The sequence below is a fragment of the Juglans regia genome, chromosome 16, assembly GCF_001411555.2.
Source record: "Juglans regia cultivar Chandler chromosome 16, Walnut 2.0, whole genome shotgun sequence".
In the NCBI taxonomy this organism is placed as follows: domain Eukaryota; kingdom Viridiplantae; phylum Streptophyta; class Magnoliopsida; order Fagales; family Juglandaceae; genus Juglans; species Juglans regia.
Window position 1 is genome coordinate 25,892,455 of NC_049916.1, and position 24,001 is coordinate 25,916,455.

The following is a 24,001-nucleotide window of genomic DNA, read 5'->3' on the forward strand; positions in this document are numbered from 1 at the left end:
AGATTTTTCGCATTTTGTTAACTATTTTTTTTAAGTATATTTTGCCAACATCTCTTCTGTTTTCCTCTCTCACTTTTCTCCTACGTTGATCAACCCTCGTGCCACCAAGGAGCGCCCACCGACAAAAGCTTAACACAGAGGCCATCTCGAGCCACTGTCGTACACCACCCAGTCCCAAGACTTCTCTCTATTTCACTATTTCTCTCCTCCAATTCATCCATATCGACCTCCCATGCACGCAGCAAGGCCATAAGCAATCGAGTAAACTGAGTAGAAAACTAAACCTCTCTATTAAGGAAACTCCAGTCCAATTGACACCCAAGACTGCCATCAAGATGACTCACATGTAACGTGATTTCCAGAGCTTGACTTACGCACCCTTGTTTATAGGATCCCTATAAGTCAAGCCTAACATATATGACATGTACATGGTTCTAGGAGAGTTTGTTTTATACACGATGTGCATAGCTATGGCTATAAATCTATAATCTCTCGACGTACATCAACATGAGAGTTTTACCCAACATTATCTCGTTATTTACATGATATCATAGCGTCTTGGTGACCTCTTTTTGTTTTTGCTCAAATGGCCTCATCTTCTTCATCTGCTCTTTCCTCTCTCAACCTAATGAATATCCAGAGCCTAGTTACAGTAAAGCTAATCACAGACAACTACCTGTTGTGGAGAACTCAAATCATCCCTTACCCGCGTGGACAATGCTTGTTTGGTTTTGTTGATGGATCAAACCCCTCTCCCCTACCACCATATCCAATCGTGAAGCTGCATCATCGTCCGATGTCCCTCCAAAAATTCGAAAGTTCAACACTTGGTTTCTTTAAGACCAGGCGGTGCTCACCACCTTAGTGTATTCCCTGTTATAAGGCATCCTGGCCCAAATTGTAGGACTCTGCACCTCCAAAGAAGTTTTGCTTGCGTTGGAGAAAATGTTCTTTGCTCATTCAACTATTCGAGCTATCCAAACTCGATAGTTCATGGCAACAACCAATAAAGGAAGCATGACCATCTCCAATTACTTCCAGAAAATGAAGACTTATCCAGACACTCGAAGAGAGTTCATTTCCTATATCCTTGACGATCTTGACTTCACTTATGATGCAATTGTGACTTCCATATCTACTCGCATCGATCAAATGTCTATTGAAGAGATGTTTAGTTACGTTCTCAATTTTGAGTTTCGTCTTGAGTAACTTCAGTCTACCCTTGGAGCCACGATTGGCCGAGTCAATGTTGCTACTCGACATGATTCTTGCAATCGAGGTGGAAAACAACACGTCCTCATCAGCAACACCAACCACCCGATGGCCAGAGCCATTATTCCAGTGGATGCAGTCGTGGCAACTGTAGACAAGGGAACCAATCCCACTCATTAGGCAAGTCTCAATCTTCGGGCCAGTCTCAGTCTTCCTATGCCACCCCTTGGCCTACAGGTGTGTGATAAGATTGGCCACATAGCCATTTAGTATTCTGAACCAATCCTGCCAAGGTCTACCTCCCAACATGGTTGCCTATTTGACTGCTTCATCCTCCGCACCGAAAGCAAATTGGTATCCTGATACTGGTTCTAAAATTCATCTACCGCATGATTTTCATAATCTAACAGTCGACTCCAAGTAATATACTAACAGTGACCAGATTGAACAGGACAGGTTTGCATATGAATCACATAAGCTTAACCACCCTTGCCGCTCCTTCACAATCTCTCTCTCTTTATCCAATCTTTTACATGTCCTTATTATTATCAATGTTAAAAATATTATAACTTTGTTGGATTCACTGCAATGAACTTTGTTGAGTCCTCTATGCAGTCAAAATCGCTTCTTTAATTATTCTGCTAGTGCTAGCCACTTTATCTTTATTGTCGAGCTTTAAGATGCCGGTTGCTTGTTAAGCAACTTTATTTCGAAGTTGCCACTTAAATGAATAAATATTTTTAGCATTGATGACAGTTTCAAGTGGAGTTTTTGTTCTTAAGAATGGGGCAAATATACTTTTATTTGTTTTTGCATTTTGCTTTACACTTTCACTTATTTTCTCAGCCTTCTCTTTTATATAGCTGCTACACAGTTGACAGTAGCATGCAAATCCTTTCTCAACTTCTAAAAAAAATCAATTATATTAACTTAACTCTTAAGTTAATTCATCAGGCACTTTACAACAAATTATTCAAACCCTTATATATATATATATATATATATACACGTATGCCCTCCTTTGTTAACAACTTGATGAGAGAAAAAAAAATACCAAAAAATGAAACAGAGAAGACGATAAAATAATCAAAAGAGATCAGAACGCGATGCATCTCAACACTCCATTGGGGTTGCATACTAGGAATTTATAGGCAATTAAAAGAAAAGGAAATCATCCAAACTAAACGAAACCCATAATATATAGGAAATATTAATATTCCAAACAGAAAACACACAAAGTAAGCAGCAGAAACAGCAACTACTAGTCTCAGTCATATGTTTTCACTTCCCATTGGCCATTACGATCCTGTTGAAAGTAGCGTTTGGGGTTCCTGGAATTGCGAGTATCTTCTGCGGTTGCCACTAGCTGCTCTGAGCCTACAGCATTAGCTAATAGAAGAGCAAGTACCGCACCAACCAACACAGCCACACCTGCCGCTACTGCGCCAGCCACCATTTTCAACCAACTCTTTTGTGTTCTTCCGATTTAATTTCCGTCTTTATGATGCAGACAATGGAGGACACCAAGATTATGGGGGTATTTATACAAGGAAAATGCTATTTCGGAAAAACTTCTACCGAAAGGCAATTTTTTTTTTTTTTTTTTTTAACTTAGTGATTAAGGAATGTTTTTAAATGAATTTATGATTTTTTTATATTTTTTAAAAATATTTAAAGTGTTTAAAAAAATAATTGAAAAAAAAGCAAAAAAAAAAAAAAAAAAATTTTTGCCTTTCGGTAGAAGTTTTCGGTGGAAAACTTATGTAGGAATAGCAGTGCTCTTTATACAATGTTGCCGTAGATAAACCGCCCCTAGTTTTAATTAAAGTAAAACCGCCATGGTTTTTCCTGGCCAGTTTCCTTAAAAGATGTACCTTGGAAGCTGCAGTATGCTCCATCGGTGAATACATGGAGGCCACGTGTAAATAGAGTTAGGTCTATGCATGGTCCACACTTCTCTAAGCTAAAAGGAAAAAAAAATTGTCGGACCCAATCGAAAACAGCCTTCTGTGACTGTAGCATTTTTGTATAATTTATAACCTCGTATATGCAAACGTCACTCCGTCACAGCGTGGAGAAAATAATTAGTTCTGAAAATAGAAATTCTTTTCAAATAAAAAACAAAGTTTATATTTTAAAATTTTAAATTTCCTTTCATAGAGTCAGTCAACGATGTGAGGACAATATATGTAGAGTATAATCTGTCTAGAGAATTCCTTCAAACCGCTTCCGCTGCTTTTATTCGATCCTCGTAAGTTTTCTATTTTACATACGGTGTATTTATCTATACCTAATCAACAACTCATCACAGCTCTCTCTCATGTGTCCTCATTCCTCTTCCTCTAAAGCACCCATCACAACGAAAGTGCAAAAAATACAGAGCCAACAAACCTTGCCATCGAGCCACGATGGAGCTTGACCGGTTTGAAAGGGTTCGAGGATATTACAATATCGATTGAAAGGATCCAGAAACTATACACATCTATAGAATTTTCATTGTATCGAGAAAAATTACAAAATAAGAAAACAGAAAATTATATCGATTGGAAAGGTCCATAAACTATACAAAATAAGCAAACGACGGTTGGCGACTCTCGCATGCATGATCAACCCTCACAGAACCTCGATTTCTGAGTTTATTGAGTTTGCTTTCGACCCAGAACGTTTTTTGCCTCTGCATTTGCTTTCGATTTCTAATATCTATACATAAATTTTCTCTTTGGTCTTTAAATACTTATAGCTTGTTTACATTGCATGTATACAAACAAAAGTCAGTGTTTGAATGCTTCGGCCAATGTTATTTTATGAAACTTGTTTTAAACCCCCTAACTGTTTGAGGAAAGTCAGTGTTTAAAATATTGGGGAAGGGGTTTCGCAGGGAAAATGGGTTTTGTAGTTCAAGTAGCTCGCGAGTGAAGATATTTTTATTAATTTTTCATTACAATTTAAGAAGGTGAAATCGGTGCAAATGGATGGTGGGTCTGTGATCAGTGGAAGATGGAAGAAGAAAAGATGCAAGGGAGGGGCTCGTAAGTGAAATCTATATCTTACAAATGATCTATTCTGTTTGGTTGATCTATATCTTACAAATGATCTATTCTGTTTGGTTGAGAGTATTGAAATTATTGTGTGATTTTTGATGTAACAGCAGTTGATATGAGAGCTGTTCTACTTCTTATAACAGCGCGACCGCTTAAAAGGATTCTAATCTGTCTAATTCGGTTTGGTTCGGTCCGGAGAGAATAATGAATCGAAAATTTTAGTTTATTATTTTTGCTGAACTAGACTGTTAGTTATCGGTCAAATCTGTCTATTTAGTCTGATTCGGTCTATAAATATTTTTTTCATTGTATATATATAGTTAATGAAATTAAATGATTTTTTTAACACGAATATTAAATAATTTTATAGTATATATGATTAATGATGATTCATTAAATAAAAATTACATAATTAATTTATACAACAATTATATAAAATAATATATTATATATATTTAATATTTAAAAATATTACCACTCCCCGAGATCGAACAATGACTATCAATCTAATCCGGTCGACTTTTTCGATCAGGTCCGATCATGATCTTACAGCCTGTATATACATAAAGGACTCTATCTAAGTCTAGCGCACAGATTTATTTCTTCATTTTTTAAAAATTGAAGGTTAGATATAAAAATAAATCTATTTGTAATTTTCTTCATTCACAAACTAACCACGTCATATATAAAATAAGTGTTATTATTTTTTATTTTTTTAAATACAATAAATCTTATAATAAGTGATTTATTACACATTAAACTTCTAAATATCATAACTTTAGAATCATTGTCTTACCAATCAATTTCAATAATATTTTATAAAAAAGTTAATCCTATGAATAATCGAAAGAAATAAATGAACCAATAACAATATTTTTTTCTTTTTCAAAAAATTTCCTATTAAAGGTGTCTTTATCTTTAATTTCCTTTTCAAAAATAGAAATATTTAGTCATAAATAAATTATATAAAATTAAATCCATAAATTAACGTGACCGATGTGATATATTAGATTATAAAATTATTTTTATGATAATATAAATCTAACGAGTTATATAAATTTCGTCATTTCATAATTTTACCTTTTTATTTTTTTTATTTTTTATTTTTGTGTCTACAGCTCTTCCCTATCAAATTAACACTCTGGCCAAGAACAAGAAAGAAAACAATGTGTGACGTGTCCAAACTTTACAGAGTTCAAACTCTGAACCCAATGTGTACAAATTCTAGGTGTGAGATTTGGTTGGTCTGGATAGAGGAAACCAACCGGATCGGTAATTTTTGAATCGGATCGGATCGAATGGAATGAAAATTAAAAAAATATAAATATATTTTATTATTTATATATATTATTTATATAATTAATTTTATATAATTAATTATTAATATATCACAATATTACATGAGTGTTATATTATAATGTATAACTATAAATAGTACTAGTATATATTAGTATATTAACATATTATAAGAGTTATAGTATAAATTATAGTATATGTATAAATTTATAATAGTATTAGTATAGTCAACATAATATGTTAGTATTAAATGAATACGAAGAGGTTTCTTTTTCAAAAAAAAAAAAAAAAACTTAATATGTTAGTATTAAATTACTATAACTACATAGAGTATTATTTAATATAGTATTAGTTGTGTATTATCAATTTATCACTAACATATAGTATATTAGTAATACTAATAGTATAGTTATTAGTTATAGTATTGGTACTAAGTCTATAATTATATATATTTAGATTAATGTATTATTATATTCTTTAATGTATAACTATAATATATAATACTAGTATATATTAATAATTGTACAATTTATTATGTAATTTTTATTTAATACCATACTTAATTTTAATTTAACATTTTAAATAATTTTTTTTATTAATCAATATTTTTTAAAAAAATTGAACCGAACGAATTAACCGGACCGGTTCTTAAACTGTTCGGTTTGGTCCAAGATGAAAAAATCCTACACCGAACAGTAGGCAATTATCCAAGAGGCGGTATGGATTTTTCCTAGGCTTAACGCCGTATAGGCGGGATGAGATTTCACACTTTCTTAGCCAGCCCGCCCATCTTAGGCCCACGGCCACAAAACGTTGGGAACCATTGAAAAATGAAAAACACTCCATTATTCCATACACTCATATCTCACTCAGTTTTTTTAGTTTGACGCGTTGAATAATGCTTCTTTCGATAAACGTTTCTTTTCATCCTATATTTTATTATCTCGAATCTTATATATTTGTTAATGCTAAAAAATTACACAATAGACCATAAGGGTGTAAAGAGTCATCCCGGACCCATAAGATGATTCGGATTTCGATATGATGCTCATCATGTTTATTCATAAGATAAATAATAAATAAGTAAATAAAAATAAATAAAGAGAGACACGAGATTTATATAGTTCGGCATAATGCCTACTTCTACGAGTTGTTTGGAGTAAAATCTACTACAATTGGCGATTTTACAATTTTCCATGGCCTCACACATCTCACAATATAATGGAAGAATTTAGGGAAGATTCCTTGGAGTTGTGATGAAGTTTCTGTGTAGAGAGCTTGTTGAGTGTCTATGGAGAGTTCGTTCGCTTTGTGGGGGATCCCCTCATATATATAGAGGTCCAACTTGCCTAGTGAAACTTTTTCTTGTTAGAAGTTTGAATTTTCTTCCTCTTTGGAGTCTGAATTTCTTTCCTTTTAGGAGTCCGAGTCAACTTGTCCTATCTCTTCATGGCTTAACTCTTATCTTGATTTTTGACCTTATCTCGAGACTAAATTATAGGTGGCTAATTTGACCTCGACAAATGCTTGCAATTCTTAAGGACAATTTGTTGTATAAGAAGGCCCTGAGAATTTTCGAGTCAATAATCTATAGAATAAATTTAGAAAATTGGTCACTAGTTTCCCATTTGGTCTATGGTTTGTTGTTCATTTTGTGCTAAGTGGTGAGGAGCTCACTTGAAGATTTCACAACAAACCAAAAGGGAGGAAAGAATCATCCTTAACCCACAAGATGATTCAGGCTTCGATACGATGCTCGTCGTGTTCATCCAAAACATAAATAATAAATAAGCGAATAAAAGTAAATAAAAAGAGATACAGAGAGTTACGTGATTTGGCATAATGCCTACGTCCATATATTGTTTGGGGGTAAAATTCACTATAATGGATGATTTTACAATCTCCCATGACCTCACACATTTCACAATACAATGGAGGAATTTAAGAAAAATTCCTTGGAGTTGTGGTGAAGCTTTTGTGTCGAAAGTTTGTGGAGAATCTATGGAGAGTTCGTTCATCTTGTGGGAGATCCTTTCATATATATAGAGGTCCAAATTGTCTTGTGAAGCATTTTCTTATTAGAAATCTGAATTCCTTTCCTCTTAAGGGTTGGAATGTCTTTCATTTTAGGTGTCTGAATCTTTTTCCGTTTAGGAGTCTGAGTCAACTTGTCTTCTCTCTTCATGATTTTATTTCTTAGCTTGATCTTTGACCTTATCTCGAGACTAAATTATAAGCTGTTGATTTTACCCTTACAATATTAATGTAACTTATTTTAAATGGTTGTTTTTATGAAAAACAAATAATAATAATTTAGTGAACTGGTTTATCTAAATGAGGTTCAATTAATAAACTGTAAAGTTTGTTCATAATTATTCCGACTAGAAACTTTTCAAAAAATTTTGAGATTGGAAGTTTAAAATAAGGGCTAATTTGGAAAGTGAGATGATATGATAATTATGTAAATAGTAGTAAGATAATTTATAAATAGTAACGATAAAAGAAAAAATATATATTGTACCAACATGACAAAATAAATTACAGTAGTTCAGCTGCTGGAAAGCTTATACAGTTTTCTAATCGCTTGTTTTTATGCATTTATATGTTTCCTCTGTCTATATCTACTGTACGGAAGTCTTTGCAAAAAGAGATACAGTAAGATTGTTTTTGAGAACACAATTATTACTATTTATTAATAGTTTATTATTATTTATAAATTATTTTATTATTATTTACCAATTATATGAGATGTTCTAAGATCTGAACCTAAATCTTTGTTAGTGGTTGAAACTTGCAAGTTGGAACTCCCCGTTGAAAATTTAGCATTGTTTTTACTGTTAATGGGCCCATGGGAAGGAAAACATATGACTTTTGATGCTAATTTAATGGTCAGTCATGGCTCAATTTACATACGTTATCCCCTCACGTTGGGCTGGGCCCTCCGGTCGGTGATGTGTTTTTTCTTTTTCTTTTACTTGTTTTTTTAAGGGGGCAGTGCTAGTGTATATATAAATCAAAATTTCTTTTTATTTGTATTAATTTTCTGGTTGTTTTTCTTATTATTTAAAAAAAAAACTACTACTCTTCATTTTAAATTTTTTAATTTCTGATGGCATATATTAATTTATATTTTGAATGAAATTATAAAATTATCGTGAGACCTAAAACAATAAAATTACAAATTAAGAACAACATTTATCTTATTGGATTGCTGTTTGGTTGAAAAAAATTGTTAATTTAGACGGAAAACTGCTCATAGACATGATACAGAAATTCATGTAAAAAGAACCAACAGGAAATCTGTTGTCGACAGTAAACGGATGAGAACGCCAAGACAAGACAGAAAAGACCCTCCGGCGCAGTTTCACCAACGACGGTGACATCCCAGCTGAAATGGGGCGCACTGGGCCACCCGCATTCGTGGGCTCCTCGTTCTACAAACCTGCCTTGCCTTCCACCTATTTTTACATTTTTTTTTTCACAAGTTCTATTGGGTTGTATCTTTGCAGAGTTTAATCTTTCTCGGAAAATAATGAAAATTCCTGCACACGAATATTGGCATTATGATTGCAGAAAAGTCTTGGGTGTGAGGTTGGCATGATATGATTATGCTGACTTCAGCTGAGAGACATGACAAGCCTTAATTATTAAAGACTTAATTTATTTAACTTTGGATAAAAACAGGATTTGTAGATTAATTTCGTGCAGCAAACAAGAATATATATATTTTTTTAACACAGGGATAGAGGAATCAATCGAATTTCTTAACAATATAGGGAGTACAACTACAAACTACAAAGTAGGAAATAAGAATCAATGGCCGCTGCGAAAACAAGTCCGATACCTTGTACGGCCCAACTTAGCGACAGATAATATTATTGGAGGGTCATTAGAATAAGAAGGCATTCATTTGAAAATCTTGGCAGGTTGGAGAGAAGTATATAAATAGCCAACGGCAGTCACTATGCTACATTTTCGCCCTTTCTGCGACTGTTGAGAGTTCGGTCAGAGAAGAGTCGAGAAGAAACACCTAGAGAGCGAGAAAGAGAGAGATGGGGAGGCCCCGGTGCTTTCTGGACATAAGCATAGGAGGAGAGCTGGAAGGTAGAATGGTAGTGGAGCTTTACAACGATGTGGTGCCCAAAACTGCCGAGAACTTTAGGGCCCTCTGCACTGGCGAGAAGGGCATTGGTAACAATACCGGTCTTCCCCTCCATTACAAGGTCCTCTCTTTCATCGCCTGGAAGTATATGTATTTAACTAGATGGATCTAGGTTGGTATTTGTGTTTTGGTGATGAAAAAGACTCTGCTGTTCTTAATCGTAAAGTGATGGTTTTTATTTTAGTGATGGTTTGGTGACTGTTTATGAAAATTCAGGGGTGTTAATGCCTCTGTTGCTTCTATATACGTATGTGCTTTTGTTTTATGTGGGTATATACGTACTTGGGTTTATTATTATACGTCTTTGTATGTGTACTGGGGGTTTTTCTGGTTCAAGTGTATATATGGGGGCTGAGGCTAGCTTTCTTGCTTGGTTATGTAATGACGGTGGTGTCCTTGGCGAATCGGCGATATTGAGAATCATGCTGGGTATTCTTTTTCTTTTTCTTTTTGTTCTGTCTGGCTGGTACTCGCTTTCTCATCGATTTCGAGGTTATCAATGTCCGTACATCTTTGCGTTCTGTAGTAATAAACGGGATCTCAGTTTTTCTTCTGGGTGTAGCAAAGGCAAAATATGTCGACGCCCTTGATATTTGATAAAATCGTTGCTCTGTTTTGAAGTTAGCAATTTTTTGAAATTTGAAAATCACTCTTTTAAGTTTTCGTTGGGAAAAAAAAAATGTTCTTGAAGTACCAAATTTGAAAATCTATTCAAGTTTGCTGTGATTCAAAGATAGAGGCAATATTCCTTGTGTTATCTTGTACTCTGGAATTAATGACTTGAGTTTAAGGCTGGTTGACTACAGCCTTTCGGAAAGTCCACATATGTGCTTGTGATGCTTGTCAATTACAAAACAAGCATAACTTAAAGATTGAATAGATCAGACTGGGGGATTTTTCTCTTGAATTACCCGAGGTGTACTTGTGGAAAACTCCTTGCCGAGGGCCGGTGCACCTCTGAGATTAGTCATGACGCTGTTCCTAGACACCTGGTGCCAATAAAAAAAAAAAAGAAAAAAAAAGAAGATTGAATAGATGGGTACACTAGTGGTAGATACTTACTTTTTCCTGCTTAAGAAGTTCGAGCTTGGTGATGCGTATCCTAATTTCTTACCAATGAGTATCGTCATTTCAGGGAAGCCGTTTTCATCGTGTTATCAAAAGCTTTATGGTACAAGGTGGAGATATCTCTGCTGGTGATGGTACTGGGGGAGAATCTATCTATGGTTTGAAATTTGAAGACGAGAATTTTGAATTAAAGCATGAAAGGAAAGGAATGTTATCTATGGCTAGCTCTGGCCCTAATACAAATGGGTCTCAGTTTGTCATCACGACAACTCGAACTTTTCATCTAGATGGAAAACAGGTTGTGTTTGGGAAGGTAATTAAAGGGATGGGAGTAGTGAGATCAATTGAGCATGTTGTGACTGATGGCGACCGTCCTATTGCTGAAGTTCTAATTGTGGACTCTGGAGAGGTTCCTGAAGGGGCAGATGATGGAATGGCTAATTTTTTCAGAGATGGTGATATTTATCCTGATTGGCCAGCTGACCTTGATGAGAGTCCTAATGATATCTCCTGGTGGATGAATGCTGTTGATTCTGTAAAGTCTTTTGGCAATGAACATTACAAGGTAAAGATTGTACTAGTTGCATTCAACGTTACTCTTTTATTTTACAAAATGTTCTTTGGAGTCTTTGGTTGAAATATAAATCCTCAGAGTGGGAAGGAAATTTGGTAAACCAGTTATTGTTAGCTCTGTTCCATGACCTCATTCTCTTCTTTCTTTTGGATTACATATATCTCCTGCATTTCCAATGTACTAATAATTCCCATGTACAGAAACAAGACTTTAAGATGGCTCTTAGAAAGTATCGGAAGGCTTTACGCTATCTGGATATCTGTTGGGAGAAAGAAGGGATTGATGAAGGTGAGCCATCACTTCTCTCATGTAGTTTATTTCTGCACTGACGATGATCTGAAAATGTTAGCAAATCCCCAAGCCTTAGTTTGATCTTATGCTTTATTTTTGCTGCTGCAGAGAAGAGTTCATGTTTGAGGAAGATGAAGTCACAAATTTTCACTAACAGCTCCGTAAGTCACTGTTTGGTTTTTAGTACTGATAATTGAGCTGTTTACCTGGCCTACCAAATAAAAAAAAGAGCTGTGGGAACGATTCTTCAAATAAACATATCTATAATTGCAAAGTTAAAGTGAGCTGGTTTTGTACACAAACACCTGATTAGTTGTACATAGGAAATGATATCATGGGCAAGGACAAGCATCTGCGTTTTCCTCTCTTCCATAAGTTATTGAGGATGAAGACCAGTAACCGTACAATGGTGGTATCAATCGCTTGTTTGTAGCAGCATGTACCTAAAGTTGCTTTAAAGAGAAACATTGTGTCAGAAATCACCTATTAGTGTTTTTTTAGTTTTGGGTAAGATCAGCATTACACATGCCTTTGATTGATTGCATATGTTTCATAATATTAAAGTGTGACATATGTCTCTTACACATCTAAATTGTAAGTGTGCATTAAACTGTTCACTGTCACTTAAAATTTTCCTCCAGATATATATCCCTCCATTCAATTTAGGTAACATATATATATATTTTTTGAATCAATTTAGGTAACATATCAGTCCTCTGGCTTATACCATTCTCAAATATTTACCTTTTTCATCATTCTATTTCCAGTGCCGATATCGTATATTTGACAGTTGTTGCGGTTTGTTGCTTTAGGCTTGTAAGTTGAAATTTGGGGATCTGAAAGGAGCATTGTTAGACACAGAATTTGCAATGCGTGATGGAGACAACAATGTGAAAGCCTTGTTCCGCCAGGGTCAGGTTGGTACTTTCTTCAATATCTAGCACTGAAAGGATGGGAACTTGAAATATCTGGTGAAGAAGTCTGCTTAGATGCTTTTATATGCTTTCATCTTTGTCTCTTTTTGTTGCTCCTATTTCTGCATTTGAAAGTACTCTCTATAATTTTCCAAGTAAAATCATATGTCTATAGGCAGATAAAATGTCTAAGAAAGTGCGTCATTTTGAAGTTGAGGTGTTTAATTTCAGATGGTATCTGTGCTTGGCTGGCCTTAATTTTGATTGGCTTCCCCAAGTATTGTCCTACATACTTTCTATAGCCTCCATTCCTGAAGCTTGATGGTGTTTCTTTGCAAATATATTGCTTTATTTTTTTGGGTGATTCTAGTAATAATGGTCTCCTCATCCATCAGGCATACATGGCCCTTAATGACATTGATGCTGCTGTTGAAAGCTTCAAGAAGGCATTAGATTTGGAGCCAAATGATGGTCAGCGACACTTCAGCCTTCATTATGATATTTTCTTTTTGGCCAGAAATCAATCTTAATGCTGGATGATTATTACTGTTAGAAGTTTTACTTGTATGTTTATTGATCATAAACTTTATATTGATAGTGAACTTCAAGTTTACACTGTTACGGGATTGAAAGTCGGTCCGTGTTTTATTTGAATACTTAAAGTCTTTGACCATAATATAATACGTCAGATTTTCACTCAATTTAAAAGCTTAAACCTAAACTATACTAACACTTACAGTCAAGAAATATTTCTAATATGGGATGTAGTCTTTTTATGCTAACACGTATGATCGACATAATCATAAATTTAGGATGAATAAATGATATAATTGCATATGTTTTTTCTTCTATAATTGGAAGTTAGGCCTGCTCAAAGCGTACTTAGTAATTCGTTTGGTTGATTGTTTTTGTTTTCAGCTGGAATAAAGAGAGAGTTCTTTGCTGCTAAGAAGAAGGTTGGTATATCAAGGCAGATTGTAGCGGTTTAGAATGGAAATAAATTTTTAAAGGTGGACTGGGTTTTGAATGTTGCAGATTGCAGACAGACGTAATCAGGAGAGAAAGGCCTACAGCAAGATGTTCCAATAGGCATTCGACCGGTATGCTTAGAATGCCTTTAAAATGTGTCTTTTACTTGTTTGATATTATGAATGGCCACCAAGACTATTTGCTGCAGTCTAATATATCTCCTTCATCTGTGCTGCTTTGCATATATCTTTGTATATCTCTTCCTAATGAGCTGAATCCTTTACTTTTCAGGAAACTGTGGAAAACAACCGGATCTCTCACACCAAAATACAATTATACAAAAATGAAAGATTGAACCGATTCATAGACTTTTCATAGGAATGTGGCCTTTAATCTAGAACTGGCTGACACTGATGAAATGTCTCCTCGGTGAACATTTTAATCTAAAAAATTTTGTTTACATATAATCCTGCAGACATCCATCAAGTTTAGACGTGAAAATCAAACTAGATTACCGAACTTTGATCAGTCACAGATAATTTACGTTGGCCGTGGTATCTGTGTCCCACCTTTTTTTTTTTTGTGGGGGGGGGAGGGCGGGGGGGGAATGGGGGTGTTCCTCATGCCTAGTTCTTTGATCTTGCCCTCGTGATATCTCTACTTTCCTGCCCCTGATCCTCACCTCAATCGTCATGCTGAAGTGTTTTGGTTGGATTACTTGGTCGAAAAATATATTCTAAATTCTTGCCGGAACTTAGGCTTGGTTTGCTTTCAAGACTAAAATTGAAAACTTCTCATCTTATCATTATAATTTTTTTAAATTCTCATATAAAATAAAATAAACAATTCAATTTTTTGAAATATAAAAATAAAAATAATATTAAAAAATATATTTTAATAATTTTTTATTTAATTTTTTAATTTTAATATCAACTCATTTCATCTCATATATGAAAATAAACAAGTAATGACTCAAAATAAATCAATATAAGAAGTGGGTATACACAACATCAAATAATTAATAAATATTATATATTTACTTCTAAGTGAGAGTTCGAATAAGATGATAAATAGAATAAGGTGCTGTTTGGATAGTTAGATGAGAAAATTTTAAATAAAAAATAAAAATTGAATAAAATATTATTTTTTAATATTATTATTATTTTAAGATTTGAAAAAGTTGAATTATTTATTATATTTTGTGTAAAAATTTAAGAAAGTTGTAATGATAAGATGAGATAAAATACTTTTTACTATTTAAATAGAGTTTAAAAGATTTGCTAAATTCTTCTCAACCTAAAAGAAAGCATAATTTTGATTTAATTGAAGTTCAATAATTAAAAAAACTATCATCATTCTATTATCTATGATGTATGATGAATATTACAAATTATAATTAAAATAACGATGATGACGACGACATTCTTGAAACGAAAAAAAAATGAAATTTATAAAATTAAAATTTATGAAAAATAAAGAAAAGGAATGTTTAAACTTTAAAGGGGGAAAAAACAAGTTTAGCGAATCGCCACTTCCAAATGGGTCTCTCCTGTGTATTTCTTTCTCCTCGTGCGATCGTGTCTGATAAACCCTAGCTAGCCTTTTCCAATTCCCGAAATGCCCCTCCTTAATCCCCAAATTCACCGTCGTCCGCTCTCTTCTCTCTGCTCTTCCTCCGATGCTCTCCTAGCCGACAAAGCAGTCACGTACCTCAAACGCCACACCCTCCAGCTCAACTCCCTCGCTTCTCATTTTACCCCTGAAGCGGCCTCCTTTTTACTCTTCAAGTCCCAGTTCGACCAAACCCTAACCCTAAAGTTCTTGAACTGGGCCAAACCGCATCGCTTCTTCACCTTTCAATGCAAGTGCCTCTCCCTCCACATCCTCACCCGGTTCAAGCTGTACAAGACCGCCCAGACCCTCGCCGAGGACGTGGCCGTCAATACTGTTGACAACACTGGCAATTTGGTCTTCAACTGCCTCAAAGACTCGTACCATTCCTTCAACTCCAGCTCCGCAGTCTTCGATTTGGTAGTAAAGTCCTATTCGCACTTGAATTTGATTGATAAGGCTTTGAACATTGTCAATTTAGCGAAATCCCACGGCTTTATGCCTGGTGTGTTGTCGTACAATGCCATTCTTGATGCGATAATAAGGTCAAAAGGGTCGGTTAAGCTTGCTAAGGAAGTTTTTGGTGAAATGATTAGGATCGGGGTCTCGCCAAATGTGTATACCTATAATGTTTTGATTAGGGGTTTTTGCGGGGCGAGGAATTTGGAAATGGGTTTGAGTTTTTTCAGTGAAATGGAGAGGAATGGATGTTTGCCCAATGTTGTTACCTATAATACATTGATGGATGCGTATTGTAAATCGGGGAAGATTGATGCGGCGTTCAGTTTTCTGAGGTCGATGGCATTGAAGGGTCTGGAGCCAAATTTGATTTCGTATAATGTGATCATCAATGGGCTGTGTCGAGAGGGGAGGATGAAGGAGACCAGTCAGGTTCTGCAGGAGATGAGCAGAAAGGGTTTTGTTTGTGATGAAGTGACGTATAATACGCTCGTGAATGGGTATTGTAAGTTGGGCGATTTTCACCAAGCACTTGTTTTGCATGCGGAGATGGTTATGAATGGATTGTCTCCTAATGTTGTTACTTACACAGCGTTAATTAATAGCATGTGTAAGGCTAAGAATTTAAATCGGGCGATGGAGTTTTTTGATCAGATGCGTGTTCGAGGACTTAGACCAAATGAGAGGACGTATACGACATTGATCGATGGGTTCTCACAAAAAGGATTCTTGGGTGAAGCCTACAGGGTTCTGAATGAAATGACTGAGAGAGGATTCTCACCTTCCATTGTGACATACAATGCCCTAATTAATGGGCACTGCATTTTGGGGAAGATGGAAGAGGCCCAAGGAGTGATAAGAGAGATGATAGACAAAGGGTTGGCTCCAGATGTGGTAAGTTATAGTACAATTATATCTGGATTTTGCCGTAATGGGGAGGTAGAAAGGGCATTTGAAACGAAGTTGGAGCTGGTTGAGAAGGGCCTTCGACCTGATGCCATTACCTACTCAACACTTATTCACGGTCTCTGCCAGCAAAGAAAACTGATAAAAGCCTGCGATCTATATCAAGAGATGTTGAATATAGGTCTGCGCCCTGATGAATTTACTTATACAACTCTGATAAATGCCTATTGTGTAGAAGGGGACTTAAATAAGGCACTTAATTTGCACAGCGAGATGATAGAAAAGGGCTTTCTACCTGATGTTGTGACCTACAGTGTGCTTATTAACGGACTTAACAAACAGGCTCAGACAAGGGAAGCAAAAAGGATTATGCTCAAGTTGTTCTACGATGAGTCCATCCCAAATGATGTCACATACAATACTCTGATAGAAAACTGTAGTAACATTGAATTTAAAAGTGTGGTAGCTCTTGTCAAGGGATTTTGTATGAAGGGTTTGATGAATGAAGCAGATGAAGTTTTTCAGTCAATGCTTCAGAGAAACCACAAGCCTGACGAAGCAGCTTATAATGTTATCATCCACGGGCATTGTAGAGGTGGAAATGTTCAGAAGGCATATAGTCTGTACAAGGACATGTTGAATTCCGGTTTTGTTCCTCATACTGTGACTATCATTGCTCTAGTTAAAGCGCTTTCCATTGGAGGGATGAATGAGGAGTTGAGTGAGGTCATAGGGAACGTATTGAGAAGTTGTAGGCTCACTGACGCTGAACTTGCAAAAGTACTTGTTGAAATTAACCAAAAAGAAGGGAACATGGATGCAGTATTTAATGTGCTTACCGAGATGGCTAAGGATGGCCTCCTTCCGAATAGTGGCAGAACCAGTTATGCTGGGTGTTAAAATGCTTGATTGGATATTTGAATATGTTGTCCATGTAGACGATGGAGCCCACTTTTTCAAGTTAAGTAGACAACATGATAAAAGCAGGCTGAAGCGCACGGGTTCTTAACTTAAAGTTTAATCTTCAACGAGATAGGAAGAGCTATGTGAAGGGAACGTTATCTCTTTCATCTCATTCTTCCTTGGTATGTTGCCAGTTTTGCTTCAAGTGCGATTCACATTACTAATTTGTGACTGCACTTCCATTTTCCTGCCAGATACCGACACCTAAAAGTAAGTGATCATATGAACTTGCTTAAGCAGTACAGTACAAAACTTTATATGGGGCCAACTGGCTTTAGCGAAATTTATTTTTTGCTACCTAGTGATTATCTCAGTATGTATTCGATTATTGGTGCTTGGATGCGTGCACTCTATTCTTTGCACTGTGCTATTTGTGTTGGTCAGTCGGTTTGTATCTACTTATTTCCTCTTCTATATTTGATCTTCTAATTCCTCTATTCTTAGAAACTGACCTCCTGGAGCCGTAATCTATTCTTGGTGGTTTTATTTTATTATGTTTTTGGTGGAAATAGAATATAGATACAAAGAAGAATGATCCTTGGAGTAGGAGGAGCACTCCTTGATACAAATTGCACTTCACCAGAAGGACCAAAATCATCAATTCTTATCCTTCCCTTAAAAATCTACTACAAGAGGGCTGATAGAGTTCTAGGATGAATGACCTCCCCGAAAGTCCTCCTATTACACCCCTCATATAAAAAAAATAAAAGTCTCCAGCAATGGGGGCACACCTCAAGTATTATGACCTCGGCAAAACTGTTTTTTTTTTTTTTCCTAGCTATTTATCTTTTTTATTTCCTCTCCCTCTTTGCTGCTTGTATAATTATCCTTTTTTGTTTTCTCATCGGTTTGTTGATTATGTCTGATGCAAAACTAATAATCTTTGTAGGTATCACTGTTCAGCAATTCAGATGTCTTCATTGTTCTACTTGAGTTGGAGATTGACTTTACTAGACGGATTGATAATCGGGTAGCTTATTTGAGACTCGAGAACTCTCTTCCAGTTGCTTTGGTGTAGGTAGTCAACTGACTCCTGAAATATTGTTCTTGCTCATGTCATAGGGTCTCAGAAGATGGCAAAAGGGATATTATCAAGTGTCTGCAAGCTCTGCATGTGGAAGCCAAAACCGAAGTTCTCTAATTCATAATATCCTTCCTCACTTACTCTACTTGGAAGCTGTTGTATTGTAAGTAGATAGGATGACATATAGGGCTGGCTACCCATAGAGCTGCTCTTGTGCCCATTAAGTTGCATACGAGGAACAGATGGAGAGCAAGGGAAAGAGTTTAAGAGGCGTCACAATACAGATATATGAGTTATGGTGTATAACATCTGGAAAAGAAAAATGATTTAGCTTAGAATTCTGTATTAAAGAAAGGGTAGTCTTGTAAAATTAAATATTATTTTTAATTTAGTGATATGCTTTCATTAGTTGATTTTGAAATAAGTTGTAAATTTTTTTTATCGGAAATAAATAAAATAATACTCAAACAATAGATAGACATTATATTAAACTAAAGGATGGTGCAGACAATGGGGAGGATGACCCAACAAATACCTCAAACAAAATAATACAAAGCAATAAATAAAAGAAAAATAAAATGGGAAATTACTCCATTATCTCTAAATAAATACTTTACTAAATCCAAAATTTCCATATTAATTAAAGAAAAGAAAACCCAATTATTGATATTTAAAATCAGATAAGGAAATTTTAATTTTTGGAGCAGCATGTGAATATTTGGACTTTCCATACATGCGTCCATCATCTGGTGGGCACAAGGTTTGATTGCAGGCTGCCATGACTCTGGGAAATTGCTCGCGTGCATCTTCCGGTTCAATTTACTTTAATTATGTGGTCAAGAATATCGGCCGACCCTCGCATTTAAACATGAGAATGGCGTGATCTATGGTCTCCCGGCCTGCGGTTGACCACGCAGTCCACGGCCATAGGGCAATTTATTACGGAACAAAATCCACTAATAGATATTTTTATCTAATATTAATTTATTTAATTATTTAATCGTCTCGCAGTCGCAACGAGTTATATACAGACAAAAACTTGCCAACCCATTGGACAAAGAGATAGAGATGCTCTTGATTGCCAATTTCCATGAAGCTAAAGCTTGAAGACTTAAAACCAATTACAATTGCCGACCCATTGGACAAGAGATAGATAGAGACGCTTATTTTGTATGACCACTTTTGACTTGTCTTATTACTTTCAAAATCATGTCCTTTGTACCAAATACTTTACTGTGAAGCACATCAATCCATTATTATCTGAAGAAAGCCTCCAAATAAAGCAGTCAAAGGCCTGCATTCCAAGCTAATCAAGGAAATTGAGTAGAAATGATTGGGTAAAGTTGTTTGGTAAAGTATAAGCTAATAGTATCGTGGCTTTCTTTTTCAAGCACCAAGGTGGGCATGGTTCCTTTATTTTTCGTCAAGTACTTCTTTTTGTTGATAAAAATTGAAGATCACTCTGTCTCTATGAAGAAAATGAGTGGTTCAAATGGGGGGGAGAATCCATAAATGGTGCATGCAGTATGTGGGATCAATCAAACATCAATGTCTTCTTCTATCAAACTTAGACATGCACTCATGAAGAACTACCCTCATTAATTATCACCAAAAACCACGCAAGACTACTTCGTAATAGCATGTCACTATAGCATCAAGCATCATGATCATCATTTTCGACATGATCATTATCATCTATCGTCATAAATGAGAAACTATTTTTACTATTTTGTGTTGGTTAAAAATCATCAGCCATAGTTAGATTCATGCATGCATGGTTATCTTCTTCTCATACATCCTTTACCTTTAATTTCCCTCTTAACAAATGACAAACTCCAAAGAGTAAAGGGAAAAGGTGCGGCCAAAGATGAAATAATTACCAGTTTCACGTGGGTCTCCTCTATCATGGACGTGTGTAGTCTTCCCCTTTACATAAAGCTAGTTTTCCATGCATGCATGGCTTCTCGATCGTCCCTCCCTTTTTCCCTACACAATATTAACCCATGAGATAATGTATTTTCTACTTGTTTATATATTAATGTTTTTTTTGTAGTTGTAACCCCATTTTTTGAATTCAGACCTTCGTCGAGGTAATTTATATTAGCTTTTGAATGGATTTATAGCTAGTACTAATATGAGTATAAAGTGTCTCGGGGATTTAACATTTAAATTTTATATCACATTTTCTTTTATAAAAATAATGATACACGTACAATTTTTTTTTATAATCATATTTTAAAATGAAAGTATTTATGTAATGTTATGTTATTTTAATAAATTATTTTATAAAAGTATTTTTCATTTAAAATGTAATTAATTATATAAAATATTATAAAAAGAGTTGGATGTCTGCCATTTTCATTTATTTTGTATTAACTATTAGGGGCATTCAACTTTAATAAGTACAATACAATGTTAAATTCCTCTGTTTTTAGACACTCCAGATGCTTTGGCCTTAAACATTTGAAATTAGAGGTGTTGTTGTACTACTGTTACTCATTGCGATTTGCAGTGATACGGAGGAATGATGGCTACAAATGGAGGAAAAAGGTTTATTTTGTTTGATCTTTTCTTTAAATTTTAAATTCACTCTGTTCGTCCGACTGGCTCTTCAACTTTACACTGTACAGCATCATTATCATTATTATTCCACAATCTAATGATTACTCTTATAGAGAATATCTTTTGGTACCAAGTCATGCTAATATTTTTTTGATATAGCTAGTTATTTTTTATATATTTAATTTTTAAAAATAATAATAAAATATATATCAATATATTTAAAATTATTTTTTTAATCATTAAATAAAAATAAAAAAAAAATCAGAGCAATACACTGTAACAGTTAACTCCAGGCGGCATACAAGCTTTTCTCTAATTTTTTTTTTTTACCTTTTTTTTGTTCTCTGTTTCTGGCCTAAGCCAACTAGTGTGTATCATTTCCCAACATCTCAATGATGTTCAGGAGAACTACCTGGAAATGAACAAGAGTTTTCTTATAAGATTGGAGCAATGTCGAATACAGATTTCCCTCTTTGAACAAATAAGCCTGCATTAAAAGCAAGGAAAATGCTGATCATTCTGCTGTAGCTCCCAATTTTTCATCTTTATCATTATAATTTTTTTAAATTTTAATATAAAATAAAATTAATATTAAAAAATATATTTTAATAATATTTTATTTAATTTTTTAACTTGGCGCCGGTTTGAATTGAGAAATTAGGGTATTATAATTTGTGGAGAGGAAAATGCGCTTCCACATCAATTTGCATATATCAGAACACTCTTGTATACGTAAAAAGTAAAACTTCATTCCATTTGAAATCTTCTATACCTTGAACCAACCAAAAACAACCAATTGCTAGATCTCTTAATCTGTTGTAAGTCGTTTTATAATCGAAACAAACAATTTCGATACGATTTCAGTCCCTTATATCGATAGAGACGCGAATCAAAGAACAAATATAAGAAGCTACCCATATAACGAGAATATATGTATATATATATATATAGGACCCAGAAGAGAGATCTGGATCATCATCAACGTTTAAGATCCAAAACCCCTGTTGAACTCATGCACACCAGGGTTGAACCCCAAGCACCCCAGCAGGCCCTGCTTGTAAGGCAAGAATGTCTTCTTCCTCATCTCCTCTGAAACTGCCCTGTTCGCCGTGTAATGCAACTCGTGGGCAGAAAGCCGTTCTCTTCTCCTCGAGCTTGACACCGATCCAGCACTGTCCGTTGACCGGAAGCTCGAGTTTTTTACGTCTTCAGTCAGCTTGGTCTTGGACAGAGCCTCGTACTTTTTCAATAATGGAGCTTTCCCCGCTGCCCGACCCTCCGACGCGCTCCGAAACAACAGAAAATCTTTCAGCCTCCATTTTCGGTAACCTTTGGAGAAGGAAAAGGATGACAAAAATGAATAATGTGCTGCAGAAGGAGAGGAGGTAGAAGGTTTAGGGTTGCTTTCTGTTGAAGAAAATATTTCTTCTGGCGAGTTCTCTTCGCCTTCTAAAACAGTGTTGTCAGAGACTCTCAGAGGAGACAGAGATCTTGTTCCTCTACGTAAAGAACTTGACGAAGATGACCCTCCAGAGAATCTCTCTCTCCCTCGTTTTTGTTCATGTTCTCGTCCCTGTCGCTGGTTAGGCTCTCCTTTTTTTCGGGGTTCCTCTGTCGCCGCAGCGAATGGATCAAAATCCTTCTTCTGACTCGGTGATTTTGCTTCTTGGACCATCCTCTTTCCCTGTGAAATTCTTGATCTTGGAGACCTTGGAGATAAAACATTGGACACCGAATCATTCAATTCGGTGCCGCCGACTTGTAATCGAGCCGGCAGTGGCTTTAGAGGCTTAATCTTACCGCCAACGAAGAGCTCGTCCGCCGACAAAGAAGTTCGCTCTAACTGCCCACTAAAATTGAACTCAAAATCTTCACCACCATCGTTGCCGCTATTGATTTCGCCATTGTCGGTAGCTTTGGATTTGAGAATTCCGGGCCTTTCTTCTGAGTTGAAGGGGACTGAAGAGGCCGAGTTTCGGGGGACCATGTCTTGGAGAGAGATGCTATTGAGGTCGCCGTAAAAGGCAGATGCGCGGGAAGGACTGGTGGGGGCGCTGAAGAAGAAGTTACCGAACCGTTGAGGGCTGGAGGGAGCTGTCATATATGGAGAGGAGCAGCCGCTGTCGAAGTTGAAGTCTGCGGGAGGGAGTGGCACGACCACTTCCATCTCCATTATTGGATTGACTTCGATCGTGTGCTTGAGGTTGAGGTCTAATGAGAAGGTGGGGAACGGCTGGACGGTGAGGATTACTAATACTGTGCTAGAGAGAGAGAGAGAGAGAGAGAGAGGGAGGGGGAGGAAGGAATGAAAGAAGAAGAAGAAGAAGGGGCGGAGTATTTTGACTCGAAAGAGATATGGTAATACTTATATGTATATAAGTATTACTGCCTCGTACATATATTATTATTATTTTTCTTCGATGGGTTGGGCTTTTCATTTTTTGTTGGGCAGTACTATAAAATACGTATAATATTATAAAATATTGAATGATAATTTTATTTTTAAATTTTTATCATTTTTAAAAAATTATATATGATTATACAAATAAAATTTAAAATATAGATAGTATTTTATTTTTTTTGGGAGTTGGTGGTTTGGTTTTGAATGACAAGTCTGGTTTTTTATTTTGTATATTTTCTTAATGTTTACGGGAATATATACGTTATTTTTATACTTCTTTTGATTATACAGATAATATAAAATATATAAAATGAGATAAGAAATTTGTTAATAATAATAAGATAATTTATAAATAATAATAAAATAATTTGAGTTAAAAATTTTGAAAAATAAAAGATAAAAAGTTAAATAAAAAAGTTATAAAGTTAAAAGAATGTTAGAAATATGATTTTTTTTATATTTGAAAAAATTGAATTAATTTTTATATTTTATTTGAAAGTTGTAATGATTAATTAATGATTTGATAAAAAAAGTTAAAAATTAAAAAT

The 24,001-nt window shown here is 35.2% G+C and overlaps 3 protein-coding genes and 1 non-coding gene across 5 annotated transcripts; 3 read left to right on the forward strand and 1 right to left on the reverse strand.

Annotated features, from left to right (window-relative positions):
• The first annotated feature begins 1,060 nt into the window (after nucleotides 1–1,060).
• Nucleotides 1,061–1,195, forward strand: LOC118344902. Its single transcript, XR_004798633.1, has one exon. It is a non-coding gene; the product is annotated as a small nucleolar RNA Z247 (small nucleolar RNA).
• Nucleotides 1,196–9,324: 8,129 nt separating this feature from the next.
• LOC109006964 (peptidyl-prolyl cis-trans isomerase CYP40-like) lies at nucleotides 9,325–14,096 on the forward strand. Of its 2 annotated transcripts, XM_018986423.2 has the most exons (9): nucleotides 9,325–9,772; nucleotides 10,847–11,344; nucleotides 11,554–11,641; nucleotides 11,753–11,805; nucleotides 12,457–12,561; nucleotides 12,954–13,029; nucleotides 13,477–13,514; nucleotides 13,594–13,658; nucleotides 13,819–14,096. In XM_018986423.2, the coding sequence occupies exons 1-8, from the start codon at nucleotides 9,602–9,604 to the stop codon at nucleotides 13,645–13,647; spliced, it is 1,083 nt and encodes a 360-aa protein (XP_018841968.1). In that variant the 5' UTR covers nucleotides 9,325–9,601; the 3' UTR covers nucleotides 13,648–13,658; nucleotides 13,819–14,096. The 2 variants fall into 2 exon arrangements, with proteins under 2 accessions (XP_018841968.1, XP_035542311.1); XM_035686418.1 differs by lacking the exon at nucleotides 13,819–14,096 and having other exon boundaries at nucleotides 13,594–13,659.
• Nucleotides 14,097–15,054: 958 nt separating this feature from the next.
• On the forward strand, nucleotides 15,055–18,911 carry LOC109006963 (pentatricopeptide repeat-containing protein At5g39710). Its single transcript, XM_018986422.2, has 3 exons — nucleotides 15,055–17,676; nucleotides 18,356–18,436; nucleotides 18,529–18,911. The coding sequence occupies exon 1, from the start codon at nucleotides 15,145–15,147 to the stop codon at nucleotides 17,401–17,403; it is 2,259 nt and encodes a 752-aa protein (XP_018841967.1). The 5' UTR covers nucleotides 15,055–15,144; the 3' UTR covers nucleotides 17,404–17,676; nucleotides 18,356–18,436; nucleotides 18,529–18,911.
• Nucleotides 18,912–21,830: 2,919 nt separating this feature from the next.
• Nucleotides 21,831–23,382, reverse strand: LOC109006961. The gene has a single exon (XM_018986420.2). The coding sequence runs from the start codon at nucleotides 23,223–23,225 to the stop codon at nucleotides 22,038–22,040; it is 1,188 nt and encodes a 395-aa protein (XP_018841965.2). The 5' UTR covers nucleotides 23,226–23,382; the 3' UTR covers nucleotides 21,831–22,037.
• Nucleotides 23,383–24,001: the final 619 nt, after the last annotated feature.